The sequence below is a fragment of the Festucalex cinctus genome, chromosome 11 (assembly GCF_051991245.1).
Source record: "Festucalex cinctus isolate MCC-2025b chromosome 11, RoL_Fcin_1.0, whole genome shotgun sequence".
Taxonomy (NCBI): Eukaryota; Metazoa; Chordata; class Actinopteri; order Syngnathiformes; family Syngnathidae; genus Festucalex; species Festucalex cinctus.
Genome location: NC_135421.1, coordinates 8288890 through 8305974, shown reverse-complemented (window position 1 = coordinate 8305974; position 17085 = coordinate 8288890). Strand labels below are relative to the sequence as shown.

Genomic DNA, 17085 nt, shown 5'->3' with positions numbered 1-17085 from the left:
AAGAAGTAGGTTGCTTCACTATGAGGTTACAGGAAGTCAGGTTCTTCCTGGCTGGGTTACAGAATTCAAGTGCCTCCTCACTGAGTTTCAGAAGTCAAGTGTCTCCTAATTGGGTCAGACTGAGTAAGGTGCTCCCTGGTTGGATTATAGTTAATCAGGTTCTTTCTGTTTGCAATACAGGAACTAAAGTGCTTCCCGATGGGATTACAGAACGTAATTGAATGTGTTACAGGAAGTTAAATGCTTAGTATTTGTGTTATACAAAGTCATCTGCATGAATTTAAGGGCTGCCGGATTCCATATTAAACTATAGTGACTAAAGCCCAATTCACACTGGCTGCGGAATGGACGTGGTGTGTTTTCCGTACGGTGGCCATAGGGAAGCTGCAAGGTTAGAACGCATTCAAGTCTACATGTCAATTCATACCAGCTGCGGTGCGGTGCGTCACGACTGCGGCGATGATGAAGGTTTCCGCAAGCGTTCTATTTTTTTCCGGACGCCGCATGCGGAATTTCATGAAGCTGAAGAAATTACACGAGCCGGACAGGAAATCGCGCGTCTCGCATCAAGGTAAATCCGGTATATTTCAAAATAAAACCGTTTCCGAACTCGTTTTTTTGGGACGGAAGCTAGTTAGCTACATAGCATGACATGTAACGGACATTTAAGACAAAAAATGAGATCAGAATGAATTAAACACGACAAAGTAATACTATTTAAACACAAAACGTACTTACCCATGGTAGGACAGCCATGGTAGAAGTCCCAGAAATAATGTCCAAAAAGCATATCGATGTGACAACAGGCAAGCGTGGCTATCGTTTACAAAATAGGACTCTATACGCGGTTGTTATCGCGTGAACTCAACTTTCCAGCGTGAACCCCCGAGATATTGTGGTCTTGCAGGTGCAGATTCCCGGACACGCAATGCACGCGGTGTGAATTGCAGTCCTTGCGGAAGCCGTGCAGGACTGCATCCTTTCCACAGTCAGTATGAATTGGGCGTAAGGGTATCAAGATAGAAATGGTACAACGTAATCAGATTAACAAAACAAACTTCACCTTTTGTGTTAAAGAGACGGGACCGCTTGCAGTTGTAAGCCACCTCTTGTTGGCAGTGCTCTGATCTCGACACGATTGTGTGCAGTTGTTCCGGTGAGGCGCCGTAGTCGAGCACCATGATGTGAGGTCTCTGCAGTGATGAGGTCTGGACACGGACCGGAGCGGTGCTGTTGTGGGTCAACACCGTCCAAACTTTCTCTTCTACAAGAAACAATTTCATGTGAGACCACATACCTATTTCAAAAAACTTCCACACATTTCCCTACAAATAAAAATATACATTTTCAATCAGGTTTGTGTTGTACAACAATTAAATTACTGCTGCAGGTCTGACTCACCAAGTCACTTCTATTAAATAATTAACCTTCCCATCCAGTGTTTTTTAAATCTGCGCACAGTGCAGCTGTGTGTTTTATAACGCTACGCTTCAAATGTAATTACTCGGCTCAGTTGCACCATCTAATTCTGCAGTCCACTCATAAATTAATTGGTCATGAATCTTGTAACGACTGCCAGCAGAGAGAGGTGTCGAGTGAACTGACAGCTGTGGTGTATATTACATTGTCTTTTGGTGAATGGTTCTCACCCAAGCCCAATCTCACAGGATGGTTTATGGCTTTGTATAATGTGTAACATAGCATTTTCACACTCTCTTGATCAGTCTTTTTTGGATATTCCAAACACTGTTCATTAAAACTTCGTGGCAGATATAAAAATCAATAACTGATTGACTGCAAAATTATATACACACGTGCTTGTGCGTTAAACTTTGCGTATCTTTTCGAATCAAGGTGCACGTCGTCATAAATAAGTCAGAAATAGAAAAAGTGCAACAGTAAAACATGTTGTTGTCCGTTACTCATTCTTCGACAGGACTGAATTGTCTTTTTCTCCGTGTTGTCTAATAATAAATACAAATCTGTAAATCATCCTGGATATACTTAGTGAATGTCACCATAAATTGCTTGTACTCCAGCCTGGAGGATGATGCTGGCTTGTAATGCAGACATATCTCAGCATCACAGACGAGGCCCATCTGTGCATTCGCTGACATTTACCATCACTGCAAAACCTAATTAATTCCCCTCTGCACCTGTCAGTACACCCCCGCCCTCCCTGCAATCCTCCTTATGAAAACTAAGAAAGAAAATAGCAAACAAACAATATTTCCATCTAGCTAATCCTTTGTTTGTACAGTAAAATTAGACAAGGAGTCCATCTTAACTGCGCTTGCAGTACATGGTGTGTGCGTGTTTACTCTTCCTGAGAGAAAATCCCCACTCACTCACGTCATGATTATGCATATCAGGTCGTCATGCTGAGAGCTATTTGCATCCGGGATGTATTTTGTAATTGAGGTCAAGTCGAGGGATCGTCATAGAAGTAAAGCTAAGACAAAAAAAAAGAAAAAAAAAAAGAGAGAAGAGACAGTGGCATCTTGTCTCCTGCTGTGCATCAAACTTTGCAAAGTTGAGATATTTTCTGGCCAGTCTCAAAAACAAGCATTTGCGTGTTAGGCAGATCAATACAAATATTGATAGATACATTAAGTTTCAGTTTTCAACATAGTAGTTTCATGACATTCATGTACATTATTTTCTAAAGAGGTCCATTTTGTTACCTGGCAATATACGTAAGAAACAGTGTTGTATCTATTCAACTGTTTCTTAAGTATCGTCATATACAATTTGTCCAAATTCTGCACTTGGTTTAATACCAACCTCCACCGACAAGACAAGACAAGACAAGACAAGACAAGACAAGACAAGACAAGACAAGACAAGACAAGACAAGACAAAACAAAACAAAACAAAACAAAACAAAACACTGAACACTTTAAAATCTGGAATCATGTTGTCCTCGTCACGGGAGGGCTCACCTGTCATGTTACAGTACACCTGCGTGGCCCCTAGGGGTCCGCTGCCATCTGGGTCGATGGAATAGAATCCAGAGGAGCCGCCGGTCAGCTTGTAAGCTTCGCAGGAGGACTCGTAGATGGCTGAAAAGGTGGAACTATTTTAAACTCTAATAGTCCCATTAAATCAAAATGAAAAATAATACAAGGACTTTATGACCCTGATGTGATTGCATCGACCGTTTCCTGATCTATATCTTCCGCAGCTATTTTGTGGCTGACCTCTGTCTTTGTGCAGAAGGTTTAAAGAGGGCAGTACTTGGAATTGAAGTATAGCAATGGAGAAACAACTACTGTCTACAGTGCATTTACTTACAAGCCACAATTTGCAAAGATCATTATGAGAATCAGAATCAGATTTCTTAAAACACGCAAGGAATTTGTCTTCATGGTCACAACCCGTATATGAAACATGAAAAATGACCAACACAAGAGAGACAGAAAGGAAAGCCTCGCGGTTCACTAGTTGGCGCCCCAAGTTTCTTAGATGGAAAAAGGAAAAATCAGGTAGAAGCGAAGGGGGAAAAAAACTCAATGATTCAAAAAGTCAATGACAAATAGTTTTGGAGTTTCTACAATTACTTTTGGCAAATGCATCCAATGTTTTGGTAATTTGTTAGAAATAGGACAAAAATGACTAGGCCAGTATTGTGTTATTGCTATTGTAGATTGCTGTGGTGTTGTGTAATCGCGTCATTCTGAGGGGCTGCTTCTAATATTTTGACATAGCTGCCTGACCTATATGCAGGTATACGTAATTTTGCTGCCACTTAAATGCACTTAAAGAAGCAAACATTCTCATGGAGAACGACTACACTAATACAAAAAAGGACGTGTACAGGCTAATAGAAGCTAATGTTGACGTTCACTTGTGATGGCTGCATATTCTGCTGGGAAGCTTCAGCATCAATAAAACATTTTACATTTACATTTATTTGGCAAGGAGCTTTTTGTTTGTTGTTTGAACAAGATGTATCCAAAAAGTTCTGAGCGGATTAAGATGAAAGCTCCTGGCATTAAGCCAGGGAAGACGAGGTGATATTTGATGTTGATCCAGGAGTTGTTTTCTTTTCTACTCCAAGCTGGGAGATGATGGGCAGTTTCACAAAATAATGCTGCTTTTTTTTTAAGTAACTGACAAACTGCAAGCTTCAGTAAGAACAAACACAAAATTGCTCTAAAGTAGAATCTTATACTATACGGATGCAATACTTGTAGCCTGACATCCAATAGAGTTTACAGCATCAGAACATGTGATGCTTTTTTCTTTGTTGAGATGTCACCACAGAAGTGCTAATTCATTAAATAAATATTTCATACACAATTTCTTTTACCAAGAAGATATACATAGCATGTAGCTAAACGGATAGCATGAAAATCCATTATTCTCCATTTCAAGTCTTTTCTGTGTAAGGCTGAGCTTTTAGTAATGTAGTTTTATTTTACTGTGGTTCGCATAAGTTTACAGTTGTCTAATCGAGTCATGAAATGGATTCTTTCACTTTGTTGGTTTCACTGTATTAATTATTAGGGATGTAACGATACCGGCAATATCGTGATATCGCGATATTAAATCTCCCACAATATATTGTCGTCGAACATGTCACGATATTAAAAGCAGCACAACTGTTAAAAAAAAAAAAAAAAAAAGTCAGGTTGATTTCCGTTTGTCTAGTTTTAGCACCCTCTAGCGGCTAGTTTTTCTTTGTTTTTGTTTTTTTTAGTGCAGTCTAATTTTCACAAGGCATGTTTTGGCCCTTCTATGTTTCAAATCCACACTAATGGTCAGATGAAGTCAAGTCAAGTCATCTTTATTTATATAGCGGGGAATGTAATATGATGTGAACCGAGTCAATATGTGGAGTAAGTGCCGCAATACATATATTTATATATTTTCATATATAATATTCCTAATATTTTTTATATTTTTCATTGCTGTATTGTACAAAAGTACAATATTGTTGTTGTTCTTTTTAGTATGAGGTCTTTTTTTTTTTTTAACAATACTGTAACTTTTTTTTGTGTCGCCATCCTCCCCACAATATCGTGATAATTATCGTATCGTGGCCTTCATATCATGATAATATCGTATCTTGATGTTTGGATATCGTTACATTCCTATTAATTATTGTGGTCATAGAACGGCACTATGAGCTCTTTCAAATATTTTTGATTTTTAGGGGCTTGAAAAAAAACCCTCTGCAAATATTATACACCCCAACTAAGTGTGCAGGTGTTTCTAATGATGTGGCCACAAAGTGCAATCATTTCAAGGCTTTGGTAATACATGTTTTGGATTTTTCAAACGAAATTATTTTGCCCCCAAGTGGCGTGCATTAATTTAGCAACGTTCCTGACTTTCCCTAGCAGCCACGAGTGGGAAAAGTTTTGCTTTTAGGGGTCACTGGAGTGTACGCTTCTTAAGTGAGCCGCAGATAAGAGTGGAAGTATCAGGATTTGAAAAATGTAAACTATATATGCCTCTCAGAAAGACGCTTTACTTATTCTCACCTGTCATCCACGGCGGCCGTGCTTTTAATACATACTCATTTCTGCCTATTTTTAATTCAAGGGATGCTCCCGTCTGTCATGTTCCATCACACGTTAAAAAAAAAAAAAAAAGGTTTGTGTTTGCCAGCATAAAAATAAGTGAATCAGTATTCTGGTGCAAGAGATACAGGCATCTGCATGGCAAATGTCAAGGTGATGATACAGGATGTCAATATATAAATATTAAAAAACAACAACAACAAATATGTCAAAAGTGTAGGGAAGTCTAAAAAAAAAAATGCTATTTATTACCTGCACAACAAACCCGGAACGTGAGATTAGTCATCTCACCAAGTACAACCCGGACTTGTTACCACGTCTCGCTGTTGATGGAATGACATAGATTCTGGGAGCAAAAGTACATTCATACACTATATATGAAAGTATGAAAATATTTGTTTTTGTTTTTCTGTCTCTCTTTCTGGCCTGGTTGGGAAATCCTACTTTGGTTCCATTCATTTTCCTCACTTAGAAAGATGCTGTTTTGTTCCAAATAATGTCACTGATCGAGATGTAAAGACCTGGACGTAAATGCTGGAGTGTTGATCTTTTGATATCAAACCCAAACAGCAAAAATAAAGCGGCAAAGGGGAATGTAGGTCTGAGCAGGCAGCTAGGAAGGTAACAAAAATGAAAGCAACTCACAGTCGTGACAGGTCGCCCCCGAGTAGCCTGTTCCGGAGCAGTCACAAGAAAAGGTGCTCCACGTCTGCGAGCAAAGGCCACCGTGCTCGCACTTGTTGGGAACGCACCTGCCACACAACAACACCACAGCAACACGTTGGAAAATGTTGGTAATATGCTGTTTTTAATATAAACTATACTTCTTTGACCATTCAGATTTTACATTTATGTTTATTATTAATAGTGGTTAACTTGTGACAAATAATAATGTTAAAAAAAAAAAAAAAGAGCCAAACACATCTGCAACAAGACTCATTGCCAGATTCCATGTTGATCATCAATGTTAAGAAAGTGTGTATACATTTTATGATTAATGGTGGTTAATGTATTTGTAGTCTTGCATAATAGTTTATTATATTTGCCAAGCAGAAGCAAACATAAAAGCAGAATGCATAACAACTAGCTTTAACATATTAATTTGCTATCCATTACTTTTAATTACTATGTCTGTCAGGCATCTTCTAAAGATGCCTTATATTTATGTTATTTTGTTTTTAATTTATCTTTATGTTACAGTGCATGATTAAATTAAATACACATGTATAACCATTAAGAATATAACTTAATGAATGTGACTTCAAACATGGCATGCGGTGGTAAAAAATGTGAAGGCAACAGTTTGACCCGAGACAGATTATTGCCATTATTTCCTATATGACCAAAAAACATCTATAATAGAACAGATTGCATTTAATTATTATTGCACTTCATGTTTTATGCTTTAAGAATACTTATTGCTTCATTCAATAGAATAAAATGTCACATCCAGATTAGGCAGTTGATCAAGTATGATACAGGTAAAAGTTAGCACTTGACATTAAGGTAGAATAAGAAGCTCAACACACCTCCTCATACGAACTAATTATAGTTTTGAGCCATATGGTGCGCAATGGCTGTTAAAATGTCAGCAATTCTTAAGTAATTTCATTTTCTTGCATTGGAACTACAAGTACAGTATGTTTCTTGGTGATGAATAAAAATGTGTTCTCATTTGTGTTATGTTGATACAATTATATAGTTGTGCTTGAAGGTTTATGTACCCTTGGCCGTGGGGTAGGTAAACTTATGAGCACAATTGTAAATGTACTAAATCTATGTATTCAGTTACATAAATTTCTAACAATAGATATGTTGGAGTGTAAGTATTCCTTTTTCTATAAAATTCAGGTACCGGTAAACAACGTCTATAAAATGTTAAAATTTGGTGGGATTTTTATGATTTTGTGAGACGATTTCAAATAATTTTATATGTAAAAAAATGTGTCTTGTTCACATGATTTAAACATATTATCCATTGTCATACAACCCAGAATATGCCTTTAAGCCACATCATTTTATACTAGACTAAGTGCAATTTCTGGAGAAATTGTGTTGGAATGCTGAAAGCACATTGAGCGATAAATTGTGAAATTATAACCTCCTGGTTACTGGACAATGCTCTTTACCAACTGTGCCACCAAGCAGTAACTGACACCTGGTAATGATGATAAGCAATATATATGGAAGTGGGCGTGGAAAGTGATACTTAGAAAATGTTCAATGTCTGTCCCATTGAAAATAAATGGGGAAAAGTTTATATTAAATGTTAAATTGTGCAAATACTGTAAGTAATGTGGAATCAGACGATATATACCCCGAGAGGCATGAATTTTTTAAGCTAGTTGAAATTTGAACAATATAAATTGGAAGTATTATGTGGGAGTTGTTAGGTAGCAAAAAAATGTGGAGAATAAAAATCACAATAACATATGTGGGAATGCTTCAGCATTCCCACAATTATTCAACTTCTGACTTTTGATTGTTATCAGTGTTAGTGCTCCTCTACTGACTAATGGGCATGACATAAAATACCACTTGCGGAATGCCAACATACAAACTGTTAGCATGTAACCATTCAAAGTATCTTAATAAAATTCAGCACATCAACGTATATGAGAAAAAACAAAAGTTCAACAGACCAAAGCAGTTTCTGAGTATTTTTTTTTTTTTTTTTTTTTTTTTTTTTAATGTCACAGGTTCATTTACACATTTCTTTTGGAATTCTTATTATTGTTATCATAATAATTACCAGTAAGTAATAAATATTGTTCAGTTCCTTTGTTCTCCAGAGCATAAACTTCACTGTTTGTTTACTCACACTGGCTCTGGCACCATATCCGCAGGATCCCTTTTGACTATCATTCTTTATTCTCCCCTTTGGAGCACAGCCAAAAAAAAAAAAAAAGCACAATAATTCACACAGTGTCCTTGTCCAGTTTTGGTAAAAGGCTGAGACTTGTTAAAATAATTCCCCTCACCTTGACACCACTACAACAGCCGCTTATTGGATTTCACCACACTGAGTAAGTCATACATCCCCTTGATTGACATCATCTCTCGTTTTTAAAGCGTACATCTGTAATTTCAAACACTTTCCCACCGAGTGAGGCGTCAGAAACGACACAGCTATCCAATTGTGGCTTAATTACGAGCTATTCCTGTCGTTGTCTTGGGAGACACAGATGGATTGAGTCTGCTGTTCCCTGAAATACCCAGCATGCATTGTTAGTCACAATGAAGCCAACAACATCTGTATAGTGGACTGAGTAAAACATACCAGAATGACATCACTCCCTCTGACCGCCTGTTTTAATAATAGAAAAAACACGACAAATCTCACAGACAACACAAATCCCATTCACATCCTTCTAAATCTCACTGTCAATGCCTTGGTGAACAGCACAAGGAAGGCTATATAGTTGTCCACTTGGGTGAATCCCATCCTACAGACACGGCGCTGGGGGCAATGAGTATGTTGATACCAGCTTGGTGCCTCACATTGAGGACAAGTCTAATGTGACATACAGTTCAACCTCTCTCAAGAGGACTAGTACCAAGCTGCGACTGTATCTAGTCAGAACTTCTCGACCTCATACACCACCTCATTCTTCTTCCCAGCCAGAGAGGTGACATCCCACATCCCTAGAGCCGGACCGCCAATGTCCCCATGCCTTCGCCCGCCACCCGGTCTTCTATGCACATGACCTCCTTGGGCCCTTCCACAGGTGGTAAGCCCACGGGAAGGGAGAACAACATTACCTCATGGCCTTCTAGCTTCTAGGATATTGGCACACACCATGATTAGGTAATGGCAAGGGGAAGAGTAACAATTACAATGTTATTGTTTAATTGAAGTAGTCTCACTGTCATGTGCTGGAGGTTGGATTCCAAAGCCCAGACACAAATAAGATTTTAACTCTTTATTCACACAACTCGACAAAACAAAAAACAACGAGAATGCATCGAGACGCCAAGCCCCCTTGGGCTGCGGAGATGCACCGGGGAAGAGAAGGTAATAATCCGACAAACACACACTTCTCAGTTTGGCTTAAATAGGCCGTAAATCGATCTCATTGGTTGTGGCTAGACATGTGGGTAACAGTACTGACCTGGAATTATCTGATTGGCTGTTTACCCAGTAAAGAGATTAAGGATTCTTGCCATCACATCGTTCCTGACATCACATGGCATCATATAGCCTAAAACCAGTTGAATCAAGATGCCGGTTACATCAATTCAAAACAGACCCTTGTTACATCAGAACAACACAGACACTTGACCTCTCGGTCATGACCCAAACTTAACCCTGGCGTGACCCAGTCATGAGTCAAGACCCAAACTTTACCCCTGCATGAACCGAGTCATGATACTCACAGTCCACAAAAGCCAAGGACACAGTAGTGTTTAATGTAGAAAACTCATGCAAAACATGACTCGTAATTTCACTGACCTTATAAGTTACAGAGTCCGATGGTGTTATACTGACAGCTAGCTCAAATTGAAATGTAGTGACACAAGTGAGAAGTGAGCTTTACCATCTTCAAAGCTGCCAAGTGTTATGGACTGTCTGTATTTTGATATTCAAATCACAGCCTCATTACGCCTGATGTCCAATAATGTAATCTGTGTCACTGCTTATTCATGACCATCAAAGTTCGCAGTGGATGAGTGACGAGTCCAACGTTAGCTTAAAGCTAAAGTCTTGAAGCTAACCCTGATCTTTGTTATTCATATCAGGCAGCGTTACGCCCGGGCGCTCCAGTGACGTTACTTAGGGCAGCCAGATGTCTGGATTTAGGCAGGACAGTCCTAATTTTCAGTATGTCCTCCTTTGTAAAGAAAATGAGCCGCACTTGAATTTATGTGACCCTACATCAGACCCACCCTACGTTTGTGGCCGGGAGTGGCTTCAGTTAAAAATCTCGTATATCATTGGTTCAATCAAGGTAAACAAAGCTCCAAGCAGCGCAATCAAGAAAAAAAAGGGTGAAAAAAAAAGAGGCAGCGCTAGCAAAAATGCCAAAACGCCGGACATCTTTTAATATTGAGTGGACGAAAGAGCACAATTTCCTGGCTAAAAGCAGTTGAGACTCGTTTAACAATTTCTGTACGCTTTGCCGATGTGATGGACGTGAGAAGTCAGGGCAAAGCAGCCATAGAACGTCACACAGAGACGGAGAAGCATAAAAGCAAGAGGCGAGCAGCAGGTGCGTCATTTAAGACATTTTTTCCTTGTTATTTGCTTTTCAAAATAAGTTTTGTGGGACGTTGAACTTTTACAGAAGCATGTCACTGCTTAGTGATTTAAAAACATGGTACTGTAAACGAAATAAACTGTCAAAAACAAGTTTGACTTTTTATTGATACATTTTACAATTTAGTTACACAAACATGACCTTGCGGAAATGACCACCCTAGTGTTACTGCTCATTCATTAGCAGTGAAGCTCGTAGTAGTAGCGAACGGGTCCAACGTTAGCCCAAAGCTAACACCTTGATGCTAATTAAAACTCATTTACTGCCTTTGACAAGTATACTTGTTAATTATATTTTTTCTGATGATGCGCCACTGTAAATGTCAAACTTGGAAACTACTGATGTACAACCACCAGTAGATGACATCAAGGGCGCATTTTATATACAGTACAATTTATACTGCATTAGTGCAACCTACATTTTTCTACTGTCAATTGTAAAAGAATGGGGCAAGGCAGAATGGAGGAAGTCTATTCTGTCATTTGGTAGATTTGGTTTATATATAATTATTGAACATAATAACGTGTCTGTATTGAAAATTTTGAAATTTTCTATAATGGCTGGCAGTGAATGAGGCCCAATTGCTGTTATTCATATCAGGAAGCGTAGCTGATGAAATGAAATGGAATTAGGCCTCAGTTGAAAAAGAAAAATGATGCCCGTTCACTCATTCATCTGTCTTTCACTGTCGCTGTTAAGTCACAGAGTAACCAAAAGTGCTTTTGCCAGGACACGCCCACATTTTTTATTTTATTTTTAACACCCTGTCTGGGTGTCTGTTTTCTTTTTCGTAAATGCATGAAAATGTCAGGATTTCATTGTGGGACAAATAGGAGAGGGAATGCACCATATTGTTATCGCAACTGGTAGACCGCGGACTGCTCTCAAGTCGGTCGTGAGGGCTATAGGGAAACAAATGGCGAGTTTTATGTGTCAAACGGCAATTCACGTTCACACCTAAAGGTCAATTTAGAGCCTTCAATTAACCTACCATTCAAATTTTTGGAATCTGAGAGGAAATCGGAGTACTTGGTATGGTCGGGGAGAACCTGCAAACTCCACACCAGTCACTGCTCATAATATTTTCCAAAGATGGGTATTACACAGTATGTGTGTAGGATCCATAGAGTAGCAGTAGTCCCATCTGCTATACACACAAAAGATCCTGGCTTCAATCCCCAGAGGAGCCACATTGTTTTTCATTAAATTCCCATACATGATTAACAAAGGATATCTTATCCGCAGCGGAAATATTAGCATTACATTAGCAGCCAGGCTTGATTAATGCTATGTGTTTTATCTCCTGGAAGACACATTACCTCCATTATAGCTTGGTAGAACTGCAACACATCCCGCTGATAGTTGTTTCTAATGTTTTGACCCTCTTGTGCAACTGAATAAGGTTACCAAAATATTAGGAACACCTGCAGTGCAGTCCGACACCACAGGTGGCCTCAACTGTAGCTAAAAATACGCCTTAATGGAGGACTACATAATAGTTATCTATGTTAAGTGCTGCTTTTGGCCCTCGCTTTCTTGCTGCATAATGGCCCATAAACATTGCAACAGCCTTAAAAGCCATAAAGTGTACGCTTGCCGTTATTAAATCTGATTATTCCCCTCACTTTTCAATCGTTAAAAAGTACACATTTATTGTTGTGGAGGGCGGCAGCCTAGTCGGCTAAAATATTACATGCATCTCCCACCTACAGCGGTGTTTGAAATAATAGCAGACTGATTAAAAAAAAAAAGTCAGTTACCGGTGAGGTGAAAAACCTGAGCTCCATACCTTCACTGGGAACACTGCACACTCTAATCCAAATCATCACGAGGAAAAAAAAAATACCACAATATGACATTTATTATAAGAAAATTAAGAAAAAGGCTGTCATAATACTTTCCCATGCATTTCTTTACAAACTGATTTTCTGAAAAAACGTTGAATGCTGGATTTTTGTTTTCCTGAAATCATTAAACTAATTTTTATTTTGCTTAATTTTTTTTTGTATTGACCTCAGAAACCGCATTTATTGTGTCATCTCAAGTTCTGTATTGAATTTGAATTATTGGGTACAGTATCGCTGATAACTAACCTGGCAATGGCCAGATGTATCTGGTACCGCTCCGCACTAATATGGACGGGAAAAGGCGGGACATTTTGTACAATAATTAAAGCTGATTGGACAATGTGACATTCTACACATTTGTTTTAACCAATCATGGCCACGGGTGAAAATTTCCTGTTCGTTCTTGTCGAATCGGGGAAAAGCACGAACATCTTACTAGCTAGAAATCCACGAAGCGCCTCTCGCTGTTCAACATTCAACAAGGAAACGGTGAGTAATTCTGCGAGAACAGAATTAATTGTAGCGTCCATTCGTCCATGTTAGATTTGTTTGTTTGCTCGGGCGTCAGCGCTGGCTTCCTGGTTTCGTCAAAGTTGCATATCCCGCCCCCAAACACAATGTCGCTCTGTGATTGGTCCGAACCACACAGCAGTTATCAGCGGGAGCGGTACAAGATGTATTCTCTAGAGTTTGTGAACTCACAAATACCGCGAGAATTCATCTTGCGAGAGCAACGTTAGCTGATAACAATACTTTTTAATAATTAAGGTGGATGAATTACAAAATTGTGAATCTGTGTCACAATCTCGTTGGAAGACCCGTTTCAGGGGGAATTTTTCCTCTTCAGCATAAGGTAACCTTGTCAAGTATTCCAATGTATTCAAACTGAACCTGAGTGTGCCATAAATAGTCAGTTCAGTCATCTTTATTTATATGGTACTTTCAAACACGACCAACATGAGAAATATTACAATACCATCCCACCATGTTTGCACGACCTTTACTGTCTTCACAGTGGACTGTGGCTTCAATTACAAGTTTGTTGATCGTCTGATCTTTCTCGATGTTTTGATTTGGACTATCAAGCGCAGTATTCCCAATGCAATTACGTGTATGGAAGTAAAAGCTACAAATCAATTGGATTTAAAGCCATTATCTTTTTGAAGCGCTAGGTTAAGATGTACAGTTAAGAAGACACATTAATGTACTCAAATATTCTATGAAGATTCCAGCCGGCCTCAAGAAATCTTTTCAAGTAAAATTGAAGTAACGAATGAAACAGTGGTGCTAACAATAGAATAAAATGTCATATCCGGATTAAACAGTTGATTAAGTGTAATACTGGTAAAAGTTAGCACTTGACATTAAGTTAGAATGTGAAAATCAACACACCTCCTCATCCAGAGTAATTATAGTTTTGATCCATATGGTGTGCAATGGCTGTTAAAATGTCAGCAATCCTTGCGTAAATACCTTTTCTTGTGTCTTTCTTGGCGATTAATAAATTATTTTCTGTTCATCCAAGCACACTGAAATCATTCTGAACCCAACTATATATAAAACAATAACATTATTCAGTTTTAATGGGGTCATTATCTTGAAACCTTGTATTCAAATTTCTCAGTAAATCAAAAGGTACTGCCGAGAGAAAAAAAGGATGTAAAAAAAAAAAAAAAAAAAAAAAGTATGTGTACATTTATATCTATCGGTAGTCACCGTGTCCAAAGGGAAGAAGCTAGAAAGCGGCGGCATTCCCCGGGGAGTTAACGAGGAGAAAAAAACAGCAGCTTTACGAATATTTCCAGCCACATCCGGACCTTCGCAAAGGTGGTCTGATCGTCGCACCTGTTTCAGCAGCCCTGCAGCTGAGCGAGCTAATGAGGGATGGCGCACCGCACGCCGGGCGGCGAGTAGCAAGCTCGTTAGCATAGACCTCTGCCAGGGAAGACTGTCACCCACTTTTTTGTTGCCACTTAATTGGATGTTCCTGTCAGTGCGTTTGCCGCCGCCATCGGGGAGTGTTTCGCCAGTCGACTTCCACACTGCACTCTGTACACTTTTGCTGCCATCTTGCATCGTGTTTGCCATTTGTTTAAATCCACAGTTATTTTCACACCATGAGCATTTGTCTGTACTCACCACTATGACAAGCACTGACCCACATTTACAGTACAACCGTAATTCTAATATTTCTTCACTGTCCAAGTTTGATCAATTTAATCATACTGGTCAGTCCTTACTTGGTCTGTTATTTTTACATGTTAATAATAATAACAATATAAAGTTTGAGAATATCTTGGAAGCAAAAAAAAAAAAGAAAAAAAAAAGGCAATTCTATTGGACAAACTCCGCATTATTCCTCAATCTCCAGTAGCCTTGCAGCATTTTGTCCCCTCAAGATTGAAAGTCACAGTACGCATATCGAGAAAGATACAATTCAGCTGGCTCTTTGTACCAAACCATGCACTTTTATTTTGTAGAGAGCTGTGAGCTTGTGGTCTGAAAGCACTTAATATAAATATTAATTATATTATATATATAAAAAGTGGACATTGCAGTGGAAGCACCAAATTTTAAGCCAAGTTGTCGTATACATGGTGTCCTATACATTAGGGATGTAACGATAATGGCAATATCGTGATATCGCGATATTAAAACTGCCACAATATATCGTTGCCGTCATGTCACGTTATTAAAAGCAGCACATCTGTAAAAAAAAAAAAAAGGTCGGGTTGATTTCTATTTGTGCAGTTCTAGCACCCTCTGGTGGCTAGTTTTCTAGTGCAGTTTAATTTTCACAAGGCATCTTTTGACCCTTCTATGTTTTAAAATCCTCTCTCATGGTCAGATGAATGGGAACGTAATATGCTTGTGAACAGAGTCAATATGTGGAGGAACTTAATGTGTGCTTGCATTAGCAAGTAAGTGCCACAATATATATATATTTATATATATGTTTTGTACAATATAACATTTATATTTTTAATTGCTGTAATGTACAAAAACACAGTATTGTTATTTTTTGAATGAGCTTTTTCTTTTTTCTTTTTTTTTCTTTTTCTTTCTTTTTTTTTTTACAATATTGTGACCTTATTTGTGTCGCCAACCTCCCCGAAACATCGTGATAATTATCGTATCGCAACCTTCATATCGTGATAATATCGTATTGTGATGTTTGGATATCGTTACATCCCTAGTATACATTAGAGTATTTTAACAAGAATTGATGTGACTACTGGTATATGTATTTCTTATTACTTTTATCTTTTTACTTTTAGTGACTTAAAGATTTACTCATGGATTTAAAAAAAAGAAAAAAAAAGATGTTTGGCACGAAAAGGCTGCACTGCAGTCAGTGATTGGGGCCAGTAGGGTGGGTGCAGCATGCCCCCATGATGCCGACACCGCTTCGTGTTTGATGGGCACTGCTAGCAGCAGTGACACATATGTCTATACCGTCTAATCAATGACAGTGAAATTAAATGTGCACGTTTCCATTGAATTAAATTACCGGCTGAACATGATTTTGGGGGGGTGTTGTGTTGATGTTGGTGCACAATAGTTTGTAATGTGGTGTTGGGAAACTCAAGAAACGTCGCTTTTTGATTTCCTGAAAAGTGGTCCTGGAGATGTGAGGATTCCGCCAAAAAGCGATGATTTCTTCCATACAACTGTCATCATTATTCCCAACAGTCTATTCCGAGCGTTTCTCTTGGTTGCACTGCTTTCCAGAACTTGTATGTGGATGTTAGATTTTTGGTCTAATCCGATTTCGGCTTCTACAGCATGTGCTGTCATGGCAGTCTTATCAGGCCAGGCCCTCTTAGAAACTGTAGTGCTGACTGATGTAATTTAAACTGTATTCACCACGGGACGGTTGCTTTAACCAATGACATTTCAAATTCATCCTCACAGGGCCATTTTTCTGTACTCCGATTGGTTGGTCATTGCAAAAGTGGCTGTCTAACTTTAACTTAAAGAATACCTCTGCAGCCATCTGCACACAATAATCAGTATTCCTGTTGACTATGATGTATTTTATTTATTTATTTTTATTAATGTTATAGTATTAGAAAAAAATGTTGATTCTGAACTGCTCTTGATAACGTGTGGGACATGGTTGCATGCAGCTATATTGCGTTTCTGTATGGTATTGATGTTTTTTTTATAATTGCGACGTGATAGTGCAGATGGATTAAGTCAGGAAAATCCTCACAGAAGGATCAAGTACCAAATGTACAGCAAGCCACTGATATTCACAGGTTGTCAGGTGCATGCCAAAGCAACATTTAGCATCATAACCCCTAGCAGTAACAATATTTTAGACAATTACAGGCCTGAAGAAAGCCATAAAATGAAGGAAAGATAGGCACAAACATCAAATGAGCTCATCCACAGAGAAAAACACTCCCGTTTTCATTATATTCAACAGATAAGACTCTGACTTGGAAT

At 38.6% G+C, this 17085-nt stretch overlaps 1 protein-coding gene across 1 annotated transcript in view; it reads right to left on the bottom strand.

Annotated features, from left to right (window-relative positions):
* Window positions 1–17085, bottom strand: part of LOC144030520 (contactin-associated protein-like 5) — a 155622-nt gene that overhangs the window by 42967 nt on the left and 95570 nt on the right. Inside the window, exons 11-13 of the mRNA XM_077536901.1 lie at window positions 6174–6280; window positions 2943–3062; window positions 1064–1264 (exon numbers count right to left, since the gene is read on the bottom strand). Coding sequence (XP_077393027.1) covers window positions 1064–1264; window positions 2943–3062; window positions 6174–6280 — 428 coding nt within the window. The remainder of the gene's footprint in view (window positions 1–1063; window positions 1265–2942; window positions 3063–6173; window positions 6281–17085) is intronic.